Source organism: Pristis pectinata, chromosome 18 (assembly GCF_009764475.1).
Source record: "Pristis pectinata isolate sPriPec2 chromosome 18, sPriPec2.1.pri, whole genome shotgun sequence".
Classification (NCBI taxonomy): domain Eukaryota; kingdom Metazoa; phylum Chordata; class Chondrichthyes; order Rhinopristiformes; family Pristidae; genus Pristis; species Pristis pectinata.
In genome coordinates, this window is record NC_067422.1 from 29,952,495 (window position 1) to 29,972,435 (window position 19,941).

Consider the following 19,941-nt stretch of genomic DNA (forward strand, 5'->3'; position numbering starts at 1 on the left):
GGCAATTGGCTTGATGTTACACACGTGTCCTCCATTCTTTGGTGTTTAATCCTTAAAAAAAAGTCTATGATTTAGGTTGTTATATTTATCACAACAGTTGAATCAGTTATGAGAAAAAATTACAAATACTTGTGCTCAAGTCAGGTTTTAACTTTACTTGATAGCACAAAACTGCAGCAAATGACAAGGAAATCAAGTAATGAGAGAAAGAGCAAATATACCAATCCAGACACTCATGCCGTTGAAATTTAATGCAGAAAACTGCCACGTACAATATGATTTATTTTAGCATGAAGAAGAAATACAAATGAATTGGTGACATTTTAAAGGACTACAGAAACCTAATGTCCTGGAGTGCAATAAGATCAATCTTTGAAGTTGAGAAGATTATTAAAAAAGGAAAATGGATCCTTGTTTTTTGTGCCCCTCCTATTAGTAGAGGAAATGGCAGTGTAAAACTAGATAAACATATTATTTAGGTCTTGACTGGAGTGCTGCCCTCAGTTCTGGAGACTACACTTCAGGAAGGCCTGAATGCAGAAGAAATATATTTAGAATGGGGCAGGTATGAGGATTGTCACTTGAAGAAGCTGGGGCACTTCAAGATTATTACTGAGCAGGACTCAATGAACAGAAGTCTGCTCAAGACCTATACATTGAACATGCAGATGAAGGATTTGTCTCAGAACACAAAAGAATGAACAGATAAATGAGATCCATCAGTCCATGAATTGAATATATCAGCACCAATTCCCTAATGGACTATTCCCAGCATCAGATCTGCCAAAGATGGACTCAAGCACAGGTTTAGAGATGAGCCATACTCAAATAAACACCTCGCAAAATGGTAGGCAGAGTTGTATTAACAAGAAGAAACATGTAGATATTGGAAATTATAAAGAATAAAAATACCAAAGGACAATGCAGTTTTTGTGAAGAGAACAGATGATTCAGTGTTTGGGAAGTGGGAAATGTTTAGAAGTGTTTGATTGCTCAACACTGGACATCATAGAATTTAATTTTAAGGACATAGCTTTATCATGCTTCTTTGAATAATCACAGTGCATGGAGGCTTGTAATGAGCACACAGTAGCACCATGAGTCGATTACATTAACTGGGAGCAAGTCACCTGCTCACCTGACAGCACAAGGACATGCATATGACCTGCAATCATTAGGGCTAGAGTCTATTCCAGCGATTTTGAGCCCTATCTCCATCTCAAAAGGATAGGCTGACAACCAGCATCTGTGACAAGTCTGCAAACTCCCACACAGCCAGGTCTCAGGTCTCCTACACTTCCTTCCACCTTGCTACCCACAGGAACTCCAATCCATTCTGTAACCTCTGTTCTGACAATCCCACCTTCTGTGCCAGTGATTCTTCCTTCCTCGACTGTGGAAGCACTCCATCACTGTCAACAGGGCCCTCATTCATTTCCATTCCATTTCTCACACATCTGTTCTCACCACCTCCTTCTCACCTTGCACTCATCCATCTTACACCTATAACGCAATGCCAGCATTGGACACTGCCTCTAGCATTCTGAAGGGTAGGTTTCATCCAGGATGTTCTGATTCAGTCTTCTGTCTATTATGCATTCTCCTTCTTTAGGACCTCACCCCTTGAGGATCTTCGTTCACTTTGTACCTTCACTCTTTTTGTCCTTACTCCCTATTACAGCCTTTCCTATGGCTCTCTTCTCCTCACTTCTCCCTAGCCACACTCTCAATCTTAAAGCCAGTTTATCTTCTACTTTTCACAATTCTGTTGAAAGGTCATCAACCAAAAACATTTACTGTTTCTCTCCCCAGAGGTGCTGCCTGACCTGTTAAGCAATTCCAACATCCTGTTCTTACGCAATCTTCAATCATGTGTTAGATATTAAATATTCAAACATTAAAATACATTGATTCAACTTACCATAGCCTTTTCTCGTTCCAACAATATATTTAACAAGCCCTGCAACATATTAAGATGTTACTATGGAAACAGTATATTGCAACAAATGCACTGCAGTAATGCAACATTCCCACAGCTTTGAAATGCACTCCCCCTCAATGTCTACTTAAGCAGAAGGTACCAGATATAAAATGTCCATAACCCCATCCAATCTGTGCAGGAATTTAACACAGATATCAACAGCAGACTAGAGGAATTTACCCTCTTTGTGATCGCCATTACGCTGAGAAAGATATTCTGGTGAAGCATTTACATGCATCTCATTGTTGGTGGTCTCATTATCAAAGTAAATCAATAGTCACAGAAGTGTTATACATGTTGGTAATGTTCTTAACCCAAGGCACTGGAGACCCGAGATATGCTTTATTTACGGATTAAAAGGAACTGCTGAGTTTGAACATTAAACAAGCAGAATTAAAAATACTCACCGTGTGATGATCAGCATGCATGTGGGACACAAAGATGGTTGACAAATTACAGAGGACCCTGTCCACATCATTTCCGTAGTGGCGACAGAGTTGTCCGAAGGTGCCTTCACCACAATCCAATAATATAGACCGTGTAGTGCTAATAACAGTGTAAAACAAGTCACTAAGAGCAGAAGATTCTTGTAATGTTACCACAACAGCTTTTCCCCAACTTATATTCTTCCAAAGAAATTTCTTAACTCTGTAGAGTTTTCTTTCAATCACCAGCAAAAAAAAAATACAATTTCGAGCTTTCTTTTCAAGCCACATCAATGGAAAAATTGCACTGGGCATTAATTTCAAGCAGGGTCCTTAGTGTGGACAAACAACACATTTTTATGAAAATTTAGATGCACCAATGTTTTAAAAGACACATTTAATAAAGCAAAACATCCTTAAACAACTCTCATATCAAACAAAATTTGGCACCAAGCTGCATTAGGAGATCCCAGGAAGATCATTAAAAGCTTGCTTAAAAGTTGAGAAATTAAACATGAAATGCAAAGCACAAATATGATTCTTGCCAACTGACATAGAAAGCTTCCTTCAAAAATTTACAGCACTACTTTTGAATAAAGCCAGCATGGTCAATAAAACTCACTCTATATTTAGAATGATGGAGCTAACATTTCGGATCTTCATTGGGATTGCAGAACCAGTTCCAAGGAAAACCACCTCTGGATATTTGTCCACATTCCCTGGTAATACAAGTCGAAGATAATTCAACACCCAATATCAATGACTAGTAAATCCGAAGAGTTACAAAGTATATTGACATTTCCTTTTAAATATACATAAAGGAAGAAGGATCACACTGTAAACCACACGACGAATGATACTAATAATGCAAATGCCATATACATAAAATATTTCCCTATTTCCTTGCAACACTGAAGGCAGTCATTCAGTCCATCAGGTCTGTGTTAGCTCACCGAGCAATCCCATTCCCGTTAACTTTCCCTGTTAAGTGATCTCCCCACACTACCATTAATTCTACCGCCCACTCTACAGTAGGGGCAATTTTCTGCGGATAATTAATATACCAAGCCACACATCTTTGAGGTGTGGGAGGAAACAGGAACACCTGGAGGAAACCCTTACGGTCACAGGGAGAATGTCCAAACTCCACAAAGGCAGGAGGTCAGGACTGAACTCTACAGCCATACTACTGTGCTGTCCTCACCTTAACTAAGGACAGAAAATGCAGGAAATATTCAGGGGTGAGGGGGAGGGCAGGATCAGAGAGCATCTTTGAAGAACGTTAATGTTTCAGGTGGATGACATTTCATCAAAACTGGACAAAGTCAGAAAGGTAACAGGCAAAGTGCAGCAGCTGGGAAAGAGGAGGGAAGTTAAGGAAAGAAAGTCAGTGATAGGATAGAAAACAAAAAGGTGATTAAAAGACAAAGTGGTGATAATGAAGGTACTGTTAACGAGCTGGTTCAGTGTGATTTTATGGATATCTGTAAAGAGCACTGCAAGGCCATTAATTAGCTCATGTGCGGTGTTAACAACTTGTGTAGCAGTGTTACAGTATCGCTGCATACTGGTCAACAGAATCTCCAGAATGAAGTACAATCTCTGCAGGTATTCTACATTTTTAAAATGATATTCTCTATCCTGTCTCAACAGATAAGTTCCCAGAGGGGCAAGCTACTACTGGAATGGAATAGTAACCAGGCCACAGTACCTTCCTGAGAGGAGTTCCCAAAGCATCAGGGAAATCCAGTTTAATTCTTATGAAAGTGGCACTTCTGTGTAAAAATTGTTTATTGGTTAAAAACTGCAATTGCATTCCCAGAAGATCAGAAACAATTGGACTAGCCAAAAAGCAAGGCCATCTAATTTGAAGGTGAGGAACCATTAAGGCAGCAAAGGTAGCCATGCATTTAATTGTTTCAACACAGTTTAGGTACACCCCAGGGTAAGAAAGCACAGCAGCTTAACAGAACAAGGACAAAACGCTTGAAGTAGACACTTCCTTTACCAATTAAAAACAGTCCATTTTTTGCAATGATTTACCTGATGGAAGTGCAGAGTTTGCAGCTAATACTCGCTTACATTCTTCAACCTGCTGCGTGAAGCCTGGGATTTCCATGGCTTCTTTAATAAATTCCTCGGTGTCAGCTTCAACTACAGCATCCCTGCTTGAGCAAAGTGGAGAAGATGCGGCTTAAAATTAATCAGAGTCATACAGCACGGGAATAGGTCCTTTAGCCCGGAGTCCGTACCCACCATCAACCACCCATTATCCTACAGTAATCCCATTTTATTCTCCCCACATTCCCAAAATTGAAGAAAAAGAAATCTTATTCACCTGTCGGATCATGGACAGTACTTTAAGCTGACAATCCTTGTCACTTTCTGCAGCAATGTCAAAGAGACAGAGAGAGGTGCAGCATGGAAACAGACCCTTCAATCCACTGAGTCTGCACCGACAGTCAACCACCCATTTGCAATAATCCTACTCTCTCACAACATTCTCTAATCCACAACCAGGGTCTTAAAATAGAGTTTAAATTCATAGCAGAGTGCAGGCTAACCAGGTCACATAGCTGCTTAATAAGGTAAGCACACAACCCAGTCTGGAAACCAAGTGTGCAAAGCCATGTGTACAGCTGACACTGGGATCTCAACACAGAATGTTTACTCCCCTTGGTTTGTCATTTTTGATGCCTTGCTCTCCAAGGCAGAAATGACGTCATGCTGGCACACAGCCTTCTGATAATGAATGTCAGATACAAGGACAGGAAAACATAATTTATATTCCTCATTATCCAGCTAAGATCATATCACATCCTTGCACCTCAATACTTGACTAAAACTAGCTTCTTATCTGCTCCTTTATATCAAATTAACTGCCCACTTCTCCCCTCAGTCTGAATCAGGGTACAGGCCAAGATCCGCAAAAATTCTAACCTCTTCAATGCTGTGAAACCAACATGGAAGACAATGAATAATCTTACACCCCTTCTCTGATAGCTGAGGAGGACATAAAGTGAGGAAAAATATTTAGAGACTGAGATACAATCTTGCAAAATGGCCTCCCTCACTTACATACCTCAGCCCACAATGCAGATTCCTTGTAAAACACAGCATCAGCAGGAAGAATTTTGGAAGATCTAACAATATGGATTAACATTAATATGTCAGTAGCCTGGGATGCTAATATCTGTACCTCTCCATGGACTCCATCTACACTTCCTGCTGCATCGGGAAAGCAGCCAACATAATCAAAGTCCCCTCCCAATCCGGTCATTTTCTCTTCTCCCCTCTCCTATCAGTTAGAAGATACAAAAGCCCAAAAACACACACCACCAGATTCAAGGACAGCTTCTATCCCGCTGTTACAAGAATCTTGAACAGACCTCTTGTACAATAAAGATGAACTCTTGACCTCACAATCTACCTCGTTATGGCCCTTGCACCTTATTTTCTACGTGCAGTGCACTTTCTCTGTAATTGTAACACTATATTCTGCATTCTGTTATTGCTATTCCCTTTGTATGACCTCAATATACTTATGTTTTGAAACAATCTTTATGGATGGCATGTAATTCAAAGTTTTTCACTGTACCTCAGTATGTGACAATAATAAACCAATTAGAACTTTATATTTATGTTCAAATATAGACCAAAAATAAAGCAAATTTTCCTTTTTTTAAACAATACATTTCTTATAGTTTTTGCTATGTGGAATCTCCAAATGTCCACTAGTTGTGGAACGTTTTGCTTGATTCACATGACCTGCTGTTGCCAGGAGTCAGCCAAACTGCAGACATCACTAACAAGTGAGGATGTCCACAACCTTGGAAGAAATCTCGCTAAAATCTCTGGAAGTAAGCTAAACTTCAGGAAAGGAACTGTAAAAGACTACATGGAGAGAGAAACAATATTAACACATCAGGTCCACAACGTTTCATTAGAACTGATAACCACTGAAATGAAACATTAACTTAGTTTCTCTTTCCCCAGATGCTGCCTAACTTGCAGAGTATTTCTAACACTTTCTGTTCTTATCTCAGATTACCAGCATCTGCAGTATTTTATTTTCTTAAAGGAAAAGGATAATATGGTTTCTCAAAAATGGAGATAGAATCACATGAATACTAATTTTTCTGCAAGAGTTAAATGGAAAACTGGTCAGAGATTACCTGCAACAATGGTAAAGCCAACCAAAAGATTTCAACAGAAGCAGCATAAGTGATCCTCAACACTGAACTTGACTCAATATACTGTATGGTTAAACCTGACCAGAGCTGTGAAATCATTCATCCCTGGCTAACTCTGGACACAAATTATTGTAAAATGTGTGACTAGCTTTATCTGCACAAAAACAATGACAGTAAATCATTGCATTAAATTGTCCCGTTTTGCATTTCTTAGGAGGAGGAACGTATAGGGTATTAGAGGAAAACAGGGCATTGATTTAAAATCTGGGTTGCTCTAACAAAGAACAAGCACAGCATGATGAGCCACATTGTCTTCTACTGCTCCAAAATGCATTAGATAGAACGAACAGCACAAAAACAGGTCATTCAAGGCAACTAGTCATAACTGGTGGCAATGCTCCATTATTGCTATAACCCCTTCATTGCCACCTTCAATTCCTTTCCCCCTCATGCACTTCTCTAGCCTCTGCTAGATTCCATCACTGCTCCTCACCTCATAGCTAGTGGCAGTGAGTCCCACATTTTAGCTGCTATTTAAATTGTTTCCTTGGAATTCTCCAGATGTATTGGCAACTCATTTAGATATGTGGCTAATGGTTAATCAGAAGTGTGTAAATCAAAATGCTATCAAGGAATGGAACACAAATTCAGAAATAAGTGAATAAATTAGATTAGCCGAGATCCTTGGCTTTCAACAGGCTGCACGTTATCTTTATACAGCATCAGTTCTGGTGAACAACCACAGTAAATGTATCTAACTTACGTTAACTGACCTTTGCCATTCAAACTTGGGCCTTAGTTGATACTTCAGCAGGCAATGACCTTGAACAGTAGGTAGAGAGAGAGGCACTGGCTGGTCCTGAAACCAAAAGGAAGTTAACCTCGCTCATTCATTATTCTTTCGTTTGCTAAAGCTTTGTGAATTAGAATGGCATGAAAAATTCACCAAGATCACATGCAAAAAAAAAAAGATTCTTGGGTATTTTTAGAGTGAGCAGTTCATAAAAACTGTGAAAGAGAGAGTCACCCTCGGTTTCACAAGCTGAAAGAATGATAAAATAGCTTTTTCCTCATTGAACTCTACTTCTGAAATTTGGTTCCTTTGAGCTTTACGGAACTGAATGTCAAAAGCAGATTAAGATAGGCCTCTGCTGATATAATCACGTTTGGTGCCTGGACTGAGGACAAAGTTCCAACTTTAACGTCTTGTTAACTCAAGTGATTTCCACAGCAGCTCGGAGGAAGTTAGCAGCAAACTTAAGTATACACTTGGTATACAGCTCCATCACGGACACAACCCTCCCCACCATCGAGGATGTCTTCAGGAGGCAGTGCCTCATGAAGGTGGCACCCATCACTGAGGACTCTCACCATCTGGGATGTATCCTCTTCTCGTTACTACCACTGGGGAAGCAGTACAGAAGCTTGAAGACCCACACTCAATGATTCAGAAACAGCTTCTTCCCCTCCACCATCAGATTTTTGAATGGTCCATGAACGCTACCTCATAATTCCTTTTTTTTTGCACTACTTATTTATTTTTCTAATTTATAGTCATTTTATGTCTTTTCACTGTACTGCTGCCGCAAAACAACAAATTTCATCTCATTTAAGTCAAGTGATAATAAATCGGATTCTGATTCATGGAAATCTCGAAGTTGCAGTCAGCTTTATGGTACTATAAGGGAAAATGCCAAAACCCAAGCCTTTAAGTCATATCCCTACCTTGGTCTGAAAGGTTTTCAACAGGGGGAAGATCTCAGAATGAATAAGGTTTAGCTGCGTCTGGATCTTATGGCTGCGCAGATTATGAACTGTTTGATTATTTTCATTGAGGATTAGGTGCTCTGTGGTAGGCCCAAACCTGTGGTTAAATTAAAGGACAAGAAGTTGAAATAACCAAGGGAAAGAAACATGCATAATCACTATTAAAAGCTGAATGAGGATAATATAATGCAAGTATCATTTAAGTGCTAGAAACAAATTCATAATGTACTACAGATTATTGAACAAAAAAAAGACTGAAGTTCCAAATATCGCACAGTATGTTTTCATGTTAAACAAATACCATGCAGACAAACATGGTGATTTGGGCATAGCTAGATCCCACAAACAAGAAAATGATAGTACAGATTCAACTAATTTTAGTGGGAAAGAATGCTGGTTAAAATACTTCCTACTCTTTTTCAAACTGCACCATCCAACAGAACATGGTTAATCAATAAAAAGGCAAGTGACATCGCTGACCATCTTTCTCACTACCAAATTACATTTAAGGCACAATTTACGACCAAATCTTTCAGACAAGTTCAAATCCAAACATGCAATTCAGAAGTTCGTTCACTACTGACTGGGCCAAGCCAGCAAATCAAATAAACCCTTCAAGCATTTCTACACCAGCATTTCTGGAGAAAAATTCCAAACCCACACTAATTCATGGACACATTACAGCACTAGCCATTCAGAAACAAACACATTTTGTAAAAGTGCATATTAAATTCTTTTGAAATACAAAATAATAGTTAACACTCTGAACAGAACATTTCACAAACACAAAACATATACTGAGCTTCATATTACAAGACCCAGAAAAGTAACAAAGAGCACAATACTGGCAGTGAAGTTCAAGGAATTATTGACGCATTGCAGCAGTTTTAGATTTCCAAGCAGGCCTAACTATTAATGGGAAGGATTTAATGAGGAAAGAAATAAAAAGAAACTCAGTCCAGCAAGTCACCCCCAAGGTAACTTTTGCTTTGATATTTATTTCTACAATGAGTAATGACCAGTTCCTCAACTCCATACGACAATTTAATACACTGTAGTTGTATCTATGCAGGAAGCTTCACAGAATTCAATCACCTTGCCATCCATGATTTATAAACATTATCTGCCAAAACCGACTCAGGCACCATGTGGACAACTAATGCAGTGGGGCCTTCACTTCCTCCAGCCTGATACCTGAAATAAATACAATTTTAATGAGGTCAAAAGAGGGCAGAGGAAAGAACGTTGTTTAAAATAAAGTATGGTTGTCTCCTTTGCCCAGACAGTATGCAGTTGGAGTAAAACATGCCATTTCCAAGATACCTCAAGAGGAACTTTCCAGACATGAGCTAATTCTTACAAGAGAGGTAATCAAGGCAACAGAGCATACTGGCAAAGGATGTGATACAAACTTCCCAACCTCCCTTTGTTGAGGAAGGATGCATCCCAGGCCAAAACACCAGAGGGAACAATTTATTTGTTCAAGATGGATAAACTCTAGACAGGAGAGGGCAGTTACGAACAAAACAGTAATCAACAGAGAAGAGCTTGCTTTAATGAAAGTTGGTAAACCATGCTCTGGATTCAATGTTTCAGCAGCTTAAATCCAGAGGCAGAAAAAGGATTTATTGCAATCTTTCAATTCTCACTGGATGCAGGAGTCATGCTTGAGAAATGGAAGTTTGCTAACATTTATTCACACTGAAGAACAAGGGGGAAATTAAGGAGGACAGTACAGGGGTAAAACATTTCACTTGGAACGGCTTGGGAAGTTAAAACAGGGCAAGACATACACACTGAATGATAGGGCCCTGGGGAGTGTTACAGAAGAGAGATCAAGGGGTACAAGTACATAGTTCCCCCAAATTGGCAACACAGGTAGACAAGGTGGTGAAGAAGCACATGGTGTGCTTGCCTTCATCGGACGAGCTACTGAGCACAAGAGTTAGGACGTCATGTCACAGCAGCACAAGGCATTGGAGAGACCACACCGGGAATACAGTGTGCAGTTGCTGGGACAGGAGGACTTGAGCTATAAGGAGAGACTGGATAGGCTAGTGCTGTTTCCACTGGAGCAAAGGAGGCCAAGGGGTGACCTTAAGAGGTTCAATGAAAGCATGAGGGGGGCATAGACAAATGGATGGTCAGTCTCTCCAACACCGCGCCCTCCCCCCCACAACTAGAGGGCACAGGTTTAAGGTGAGTGGAGAAAGATTTAAAGGGGACCCACAGAGGAAGGTGGGCACATGGAACAAGCTGCCCAAGGAAGTGGTAGAGGCAGCTACAATTACAACATTGCCCATCAGCTCCCCCCAGATTCTACCACTCACCTACACACTAGGGGCGATTTACAGTGGCCAATTAACCTCCCAACCAGCACATCTTTGGGATGTGGGAGGAAACCATGAGGTCACAGGGAGAACATGCAAACTCCACAGACAGAACTGGAGGTCAGGATTGAACCTGGGTCACTGGCGTAGCAAGACTGCGGCTCTACTGGCTCCATCACTGAGCTGCCAACAATTCCCAGGCCAATTCCCATGAAACACATCATGGGGAAAAAATATGGTGGAAACCAATTCCATGAATAATTCTAAGAAACCTGGAGACATATTTAAGAATCCAGAATTGAGACCGAACATGACTGTTCTTTGAGGGCCATCATAAACAGAATGGGCTGAATGGCCTCTTTCCGGTCCAGAGTTTCTATGACTGCATGCACTGCATCGGAATCTAACAACTTAGTTGGATTTAATTTGGAATATCGAGAGCAATTTTGGGCTTCATATCTGAGGAAGGATGTGCTGGCCCTGGAGAGGGTCCAGAGGGGGTTCACAAGAACGATCCCAGGAAGGAAAGGCTTAACATACGAGAAGCGTTTGATGTCTCTGGGCCCGTACACAATGGAGTTCAAAAGGATGAGAGGGGATCTCATTGAAACCTGCCGGATACTGAAAGGCCTGGATAGAGTGGACGTGAAGAGGATGCTTCCATTAGTAGGAGAGTCTTAGATCTGAGGGCACAGCCTCAGAATAAAGGGACATCCCTTTAAAACTGAGATGTGGAGAAATTTTTTCAGCCAGTGGTGAATCTATGGAATTTGTTGCCAGAGGGCTGTGTAGTCCAAGTCATTGTGTGTATCTGAGGCAGAGATTGATAGGTTCTTGAATGATAAAGGGGTTAAGGTTTATGGGAAGAAGACGGGAGAATGGGGTTGAAAAAAAATCAGCCATGATTGAATAGCGGAGCAGTCTCAATGGGCTTAATGGCCTAATTCTGCTCCTATACCTTATGGTCTAACGTCAACTTCTTCACGCCAGAGAAAATCCCACAGACCACTTAAATTTACTGACAAATACTTAGAAGACAATGGTTAACTCACTTTTGAAGCTGTTCATTCTCACACACAGGATGAATAAACTCCTTACTGGGACACTCCAGCACAAGGAAAATGGGTCCCGGATCAGCAGGCGTGCAAACATCTTCAGGCCGGATCTGCAAAATATACAGACAACTCTAAAGTGCAAGCAACAGCAATACCTTGCATCCACTCAGCAAGCAACAGCCTCCAGCGATTATCCACCACATCGCAATGAAGTGGGATTGGAAAAGGGTCAAGTAAAGGGGTCTACCGAGAATTTAAGTGAGGATCGATTCCCGCTTTGAAGTGCAACAGAACTCAGCCCAGAAAGATTTTAAACTGGAGAAAATGCATTAACAAAGAAGTGGGCTGCTTTCATAAACAATAATCAGGGAAAAATTGAAGAGACTGTCATTGTGGATTTGTTAAAGGCAGATGACATTTGAAAAATCCAAATGTTACCTCATCAAAAAAATTCAAAAGGTTGATGAAGGGAATGCATCTGTATGGAGTTTCAGAAGGCATTTGACAAAAATCCCACATAAGAGGCCAGCTAGCACAAATGAAGTCCGTGAAGAGATCAGTGACAGCATAGACAAGAAACCGGCTTAAGGATAGAGAATTTAGGAAGCAGTCGTTTTCCAGACTGAAGGATGGAAAACTGCAATGCTCCTGGCCGCCGCCTGTTAATACCGGCGTTATTGATGTAGATTAATAAAGTGGATATGCATATACAAGAAAAAAAAATTAAAGGATGAGACAAGCAGCGAGAAGGAAAATAATAGAATGGAAGAGGACATGGTCTGCTGGACAGAGCTGACAGCAAAATATGAAATTTTATACAGACAAGTCTTGTTGAAGACTAAATGAGTGATCTAAGGGGCCAGGGACATCAAAGGAAATGGTAACAGGACTTGAGATTTTGGGATTTTAGTCCCAAACTTTGGGAAAACAAGAACTCACTTTCAGGAGCAAGGACCAATTTTGGCAAAGAATGAAGATACTATATACTAAATGGCACATTTATTAAAGATGTTCAGGGACAGACTGTATTTGTGCATTGATCTTTAAATATGGCAAGAGATATTCAGTGTGTTGGTAAAGCACATGGGATCACAAGCATAAATAGAGGCATAAAACACAAAGCAGGGAAGGTATGTTTGTATAAAACACTGGTGAGAACACAACCTGGAGTATGGAATCCAAACCTGGCCACCAAATTTTAGAAATGATATTAAGGTATTAGGAACAGTACAAGAGAGATTTATGAGAATGGTTTGCAAATGAGGAACTTGCAGCTGCAAGATTAGACTGCAGTTGGGGTTATTCTCCTTGCAGCAAAGACTAATAAGAGTTACCATAAAGGGGGACAAGATTATGATGGATTTAGAGAGGGTAAATAGGGAGAAGCTCCTCCCATTAACAACTGTCTCAAGGACTGGAACACAAATTTAAAAGGATGGATTAAAGATACAAAAGAGTATAATCTGGAACTCTCCATCTGTAAAATAAAGAGTCAATCAAGGCTGTCAAAGGGAATTGGATAGGCTCTCAAGAGAAAATAATCTGCAGGACTCTGGGGAAGAACGAGAGAATTAGAACCACCTAGACTGCTCTATGGAGTCAACTTTGACTTGCAGAATATAGGACAGTAAAGCATAGGAACAGACCCTTCCGCCCATGACGTTGGTGCTGACCATGATATCAATTTAAACTTCTATCTCTCTGCATATGGTCTATGTATTGGTATACTATTGTCACTTGTACCGAGGTACAGTGAAAAACTTGTCCTACATACCGATCATACAGGTCAATTCATTACACAATGCAGTTACATTGGATTAGTACAGAGTCCATTGATGTAGTACAGGTAAAAACAATAACAGTACAGAGTAAAGTGTCACAGCTACAGAGAAAGTACAGTGCAATAAGGTGCAAGGTCACAACAAGGTAGATCGTGAGGTCAGAGTCCATCTCATTGTATAAGTTCAATAGTCTTATCACAGTGGGGTAGAAGCTGTCCTTAAGTCTGGTGGTACGTGCCCTCAGGCTCCTGTATCTTCTACCTGATGGAAGAGGATAGAAAAGAGAATGACCCGGGTGGGTGGAGTCTTTGATTATGCTGGCTGCTTCACCAAGACAGCGAAAGGTAGAGACAGAGTCCAAAAAGGGGAGGCTGGTATCCACAACTCTCTGCAGTTTCTTGCAGTCCTGGGCAGAGCAGTTGCCGTACCAAGCCGTGATGCATCCAGATAGGATGCCTTCTATGGTGCATCGATAAAAGTTGGTGAGTGTCAAAGGGGACACACCTACGTCCCTCCATCCCCTGCCTGTTCATGTGCCTGTCTAAATGCCTCTTAAAAGTTGCTATTGCATCTGCTTCTACGACCTTCCTTGGCACATTTCAGGCACTTACCACTCTCAGCATAGTTAAAAAACTTACCTTGTACATCTCCTTTAAACTTTCCCCTTCTCACATTTTCCATTTCCATCCTGGGAAAAAGACTATCTACCCTATGTATGCCTCTCATAATTTTATAAACTTCAATCAGGTCGACCCCCCCCACTCGCTCCAGAGGAAAGAAACTAAGTTTATCCAATCTCTTCTTACATATAATACTCTCCAAACCAGACCACATCCTGGCGAACCTCTTCTGTACCTTCTCCAACACCTCCACGTCCTTCTTGTAATGCCGCAACCAGAACTGCACACATTACTCCAAATGTAGCCTAACCAAAGTTTTATCCAGCTACAACACGACTTCCCAACTTTTATGCCCAATGCCCTGGCTGATGAAGGAAATGGCCCAATGGCCTCCTTTGCTATAATAATCCTGTGATCAAGAATGGTTAGATAATTGTGCAGATCACGTAATATTAATGAGACTTTATTAACCAGGCAAACAATTTGAAACTCAAAGGACTTTCTTGATCAAAACAAAACTGATAAAATGTCACCTACTTGCCAGACAAGGGAGATTTGAGGAACTGCTTTACACAGTGAATATCACACCTCCATTTATGGCAGCTTTCATTCCTCCAGCCTCTTCCACTATCTAAGATTTCCAAGACATATCCATCCAAAACATGCCTCTGACACACACCAAGCCTGACCTCCTGCTTTCACCAATTTTAACAAAGAACCCAAGGGGACTGCCACTTTGTACTCGCATCTACTTCTGCCTTAAAAATTAATGATGGCAACATCTCAGTCCCTAAGCAAACTAATTCCAATGAATTAATTGAACCATTCAATTTGCTCCAAGACTCTCCCTTATCATGAAGTTCAACATAATCGAAAAACAAGTCATTTGCAATTTGAGTGGTTTTGCTCAAACAGAAATAGTAAACATACCCTGAAGCAATGCCTATCAGAAGCAGTACACGTCTTCCAAGTTGCTTGCCTTTCCTGTCTTACTTTTTTAAAAACTTGCTAAACTGTTGAATATGTGGTGTCCCCCATACAAGCAAACAATGTTCATGAATCCAGTTAGATTTGATAAAGATACGAAAGCAGTAAATAGTAGAACTGACAAACCTCCTTTCCTTCAAACACTACGCTGTTTCCTGCTTTCAAGGCAGCAACAATGGGACCAATGGCAGAGGTGCCTCTGAAACACAAAAATTGTGAACGTCACTGTCAAATAAATGAGCTAACAAAATGGCAAATAAACCAGGGAAAAAAAAGTTTTTAAAAGCCAAATTATCACGAAAACTTTTGCTCCCTTTCACTTTCTGATATAATCAAAGCTAAACATATCAGAACACCGAATGTTACAAGGTCGATGACAGCCTTCTTCGACTCGATGCAAATATTGACACACCCAGAGTTTGCTGTTTAAATAGCAATGGCATTGAAAACTAGAAAAAGCATCTTAAAAAGCCCTCTTTTGGTATCACCCACCCAATCTCAGGAACCTGTCTGAACCCTGCAAGTCTGCATTCAATCTGCACTCACACCAGCTGGAACTTTGGAGTATCCCTACTCACTCCCTTTTCAATGGCTGTGCCTCATATTGCCAGGACCAAGCTCTGTAATTACCACTGTAAGCTTCTCTGCTCCACCCTCCCCTTTCCTCCTTATGAATACTCTTTTGGGGTCTCCTCTTTGACTAAAAAGCTTGCTCACCTTTCCCAATAGCCTGATTCAGTCTGCAGTTCAGTCTCAGGATTCTAGTAACTACCCATCAAAGTGCTCACTAGTTTGTCCAAACACCGACTCCCCGGATGCAGTGGCTGTGCGCTGACAGTTGTTCCAGGTGTCTGCTCCACCACTGGAATCCAACAACAGACCAACAACTTGCTGAGGTACCCCAGCCCTCACACTGGGAAATCAGCTCTGATCCTGCACCAGGCTAGATCTGGCCTACGACCCAAAGGCCCATTCAATTCAATGGCGAGGAAGAAAGGAAAGGCAACTTACTTTTCCTAAAACTTGTTTTTAAGTGCATCAAGTGTGTGAACTTGACTATTTTAGATTACTTCAATTTTGGTAATTTCAAGTGTTTTTACATCAAGGATATTTTGACGCATTGATAAACAAGACAGAAACAAAGGGGAGGCTGGAGTAGAGAAGCTTACAGTGATAATTACAGAGCTTATGGGGTGGGGGGGGGGGGGGGGTGTGGGGGTGGAGGTTATGCTGGCTGTCAAAGGTTTCCAGAGGAGCCTCGTGACCGAGGTTTGCTCTGGTCCATTCACATCATCTGGCCCATGTACCTACAAGGCCTCACCACTTTAGCCCCACACCACCTTGGTCAGCCAATCAGCCACATGGATTGGCCCTGGAAGGTTTGGATCCAAGGTGAGTGCGAACAGTGAATACAGACAACATACCCCATTCAGGAGAATACTTCACGTGGCTCAGCCTCAAACTTTGTTTGGTAATGGCTCTGTGAAGCACTGTAGATGTTTAAATGCTGAAGAAGCTACACAAAGACAAGCCCTTATGTACAACTGGGTGGGAGAGGCTTAGAGCATTAGCAGTGTAATAATAGTGAAAGATACCAACCAAAAAAGGTGTGCCATCTTGCCTTTTCCAGATGTGGACTGATTTGCTATGTATCACAACTCTTTTGTGAAAGATTTTCACAAAAACAAAGATGTGGTCTTCGTATTGTAATAATGACAAATTTGTCCATCAGCACTTGAGGTTAAAGGAATAAAGATACTGAAGATGAAATCCTTGCTACTTACACTGGTAGACCAAGCTCCTTTGCCTTCATAACAAGGAAGTTTCCTTTTTTAGGATGAAGCTGCAAATGAACAGAGTTTAATGGCTAAGTAAAGGCCCTTTCTTTTCCCTCTAATCATTGCCCTAAATCTGGGCACTTAAAATAGTTGAATGGTTCAGTACACTTGGCCCACTGTGTCAATGCAGGGTCCGTGAAAGAAGCATCTAATTAATCCCATTCCTCTCCCCTTTCCCCCAGTCTTGAGAATCTTTCTTTTTCCAGTTTCGATCCACTTCGCTGTAGAAAGTGACACTGAATCTGCTTCCATCCATCCTTACAGAAGATCTGCTCCATTTTACAGCAACAAGGTACATTAAAAGAAAGTAACATCTTGACTCTGGCCATTTTGCTTAAAGTCTTAAATCCTTGCTGCCCGATTACAGACTCTCCTGCTACATCAGCTTTATTAACCTTCTCCTTTCTGAGGAGGACCACCACAGCTTTTCCAGTCCTACCCCTAACTGAAGAAGACCATCCCTGCTACAAATTTAGGAGAAAACACCTACCTTGCAAACAAAAGCCACTACCAGAGAAGGATCTCTAGTTGATGTTTTCGGGCTTCTTTCTAGCAATAAAAAGCAGACAAGTGAAAAGTAAGCATTTCAGTACGAAACGTAGACCATAACATCACCTTCTCAAACCTATACCTTCTCAATGCTCTTGCCCGAAATGGAAGCAAAAGAACAAAATGTTGGAGGAACTCAGCAGGTCAGGCAGCATCTGTAGAAGGAAATGGACAGTCAATGTTTCATGTCAAGACCCTTCATCTGGACTCAAGTCTGTCCAAAATGCAAGGTGGGGTCCCAGAGATAAATTGGGCCAATTTTATGGTGTTAAGTTTTCCTTGTAAAAGGACATCTCCCTTCCACTGCCTCGCTCTGATCTCCTTTTCCTAAACCACTACCCAATATTAATTGCTTTCACATCACAGGGTCCACTAATGTAACTGGAGACAACACGAGTTAATTCACTACCAGATCTAGAATCAAGAAATAGGTTTATTCAGCACTGGCTCTAACAACACATAGCACAAAGGCAACTGTCCTTCCAAAGTCATCATTTCCTGGGCAAGTTCCTTTTCCAGCTGAGAAATGGCATCTCTGGAAAAACAGAATAGTAATTGTTTTTAATAAAAATATTAATGCCCAGCACAAGAGCAAAATACAACAGATTCTGGACTTATGAAATTTAAAAAATGCTCAGCAAGTCAGTCAGCATCTGAAGAGGAAAACAGAACCTATCATTAAGGCCATTTTACCAGAAATGACAAGCTGCATGGCAATTCGAAGAGCACATTGCACAAAGGCCCAGCTGAAATCACCCACACAACTAACTACTCAATTGCCAAGCTTATCAAAGATGCTTCGAAAAGAACAAAAATCTGAAGGTTTTGGTGCATGCACAGATTCTCTGTGTTTTACCTGACTTTTCATTTTGCTTTTCTTCTTGGTGATCCTCAGAATCTTCCCGTTGCCATTTTGCAGATTTTGGTAAATGGGATCGGTCAGGTGACCCACCTGGACTAGCTTGGGAGTCCAATTTGGCTACAGTTAAAGAATAAACCATTGTACACACTTAAAACATTTAAACAAATCTTTCTGCAATGAATTTCCAACCTCAGCTTGGTCAAGGCTTTTCAAACATTAATTGGCTCCCAGTGGACATACAGGGATCAACAAAACTGAGCGATTACCAAATCCCAAAAAATCTTACAATACTGAGTGTTTGTCACCATGCTGTAAAGTGAGCTGACACAGTTATATTACAGCATTTAAAAAACAAAATCAATGTGATGTCATTCATAAGTTGCACTGAATCCAAGCAGTAGTAAACCTCAAAAATAAAAATCAGCAACATGACAGCAGGGTTTGACAAACATGATACTAGTGCTCATTTATCTTAACATCCCTGTTCTGAGTATGTAAATGTGGTCCTACTGGGTCCGTTCTTCCCCACATGGGATGTATAACCAGGGTTAATCTTTCTCAGATAGACAGAAGACAATTGAGCCCATTGGGTCCAAGATGGCTCCTTGGAGAGCAATCCCATCAGTCTCATTCCCCTTTTCCCTCCTACACCTCTCCAACTTCTTCCCTCTTACACATGCCCAGTAACTCCCTTTGATTCCTTTTGCCATTAACCTACACCAAGGGGTAATTTACACTGACTAATTAACCTACCAGCATGTCACTGGCATGCAAGGGGAAACCAAAGCACAAGGAAACACATGCTGTCACAGAGAGAACATACAAACACTGCACAGACAGCACCCAAGGTCAGGATTGAACAGATTGCAGTAGTTAGTGCAACTGAGAGGCAGCAGCACTAACTGCTGCACCATCATGGCACTTCTTTTCAAGATATCTTTATTAGTCGCATGTAAATCGAAACACACAGTGAAATGCATCTTTTGCTTAGGGTGTTCTGGGGCCAGCCCATAAGTGTCGCCACGCTTCCGGCGCCAACACAGCATGCCCACAACTTCCTAACCCATACGTCTTTTGGAATGTGGGAGGAAACCAGAGTACCTGGAGCAAACCCACACAGGCACGGGGAGAACGTACAAACTCCTTACACAGTGGCCGGAATTGAACTCGAGTTGCTGGCGCCGTAATAGCGTTACACTAACCCCTACATTACTGTGCCTGCCCTTTTCCCACCCTCTTCTATTCCTCTCCCAAACGTCCACGAATGCAGTACATACCAGTCCAGGGAAGCAATCCCTCAAAGCTGAAAATTCAAATAAATATTTTTGCCACCTTAATGTAAGGTGCAAGCACCCTTAATGTGGTAAGAACCTCAACCATAATCTTGTATAAATGAAGCAATTCTATTTACCTTAACCTGTCACTTTAAGGGCAACTGCTCTGAGCTGTTCTAAGACAGGTTCAGACTCTGATCAACTAGAGTCCAACTGCTAGCACAGTAGCCACTGCTAGTAATCTCCCATCTCTTCCCATTGCTAAGGGACATAAGATGT

General features: G+C 41.2%; 1 protein-coding gene across 1 annotated transcript in view; it reads right to left on the reverse strand.

Moving 5' to 3' along the window:
- elac2 (elaC ribonuclease Z 2) overlaps nt 1-19,941 on the reverse strand; it is a 45,490-nt gene that overhangs the window by 17,150 nt on the left and 8,399 nt on the right. The window contains exons 7-18 of the mRNA XM_052032794.1: nt 18,383-18,505; nt 17,468-17,526; nt 16,924-16,982; nt 15,266-15,338; nt 11,749-11,861; nt 9,462-9,560; nt 8,325-8,463; nt 7,373-7,458; nt 4,450-4,571; nt 3,029-3,125; nt 2,389-2,527; nt 1,922-1,960 (exon numbers count right to left, since the gene is read on the reverse strand). Coding sequence (XP_051888754.1) covers nt 1,922-1,960; nt 2,389-2,527; nt 3,029-3,125; nt 4,450-4,571; nt 7,373-7,458; nt 8,325-8,463; nt 9,462-9,560; nt 11,749-11,861; nt 15,266-15,338; nt 16,924-16,982; nt 17,468-17,526; nt 18,383-18,505 — 1,148 coding nt within the window. The remainder of the gene's footprint in view (nt 1-1,921; nt 1,961-2,388; nt 2,528-3,028; nt 3,126-4,449; nt 4,572-7,372; nt 7,459-8,324; nt 8,464-9,461; nt 9,561-11,748; nt 11,862-15,265; nt 15,339-16,923; nt 16,983-17,467; nt 17,527-18,382; nt 18,506-19,941) is intronic.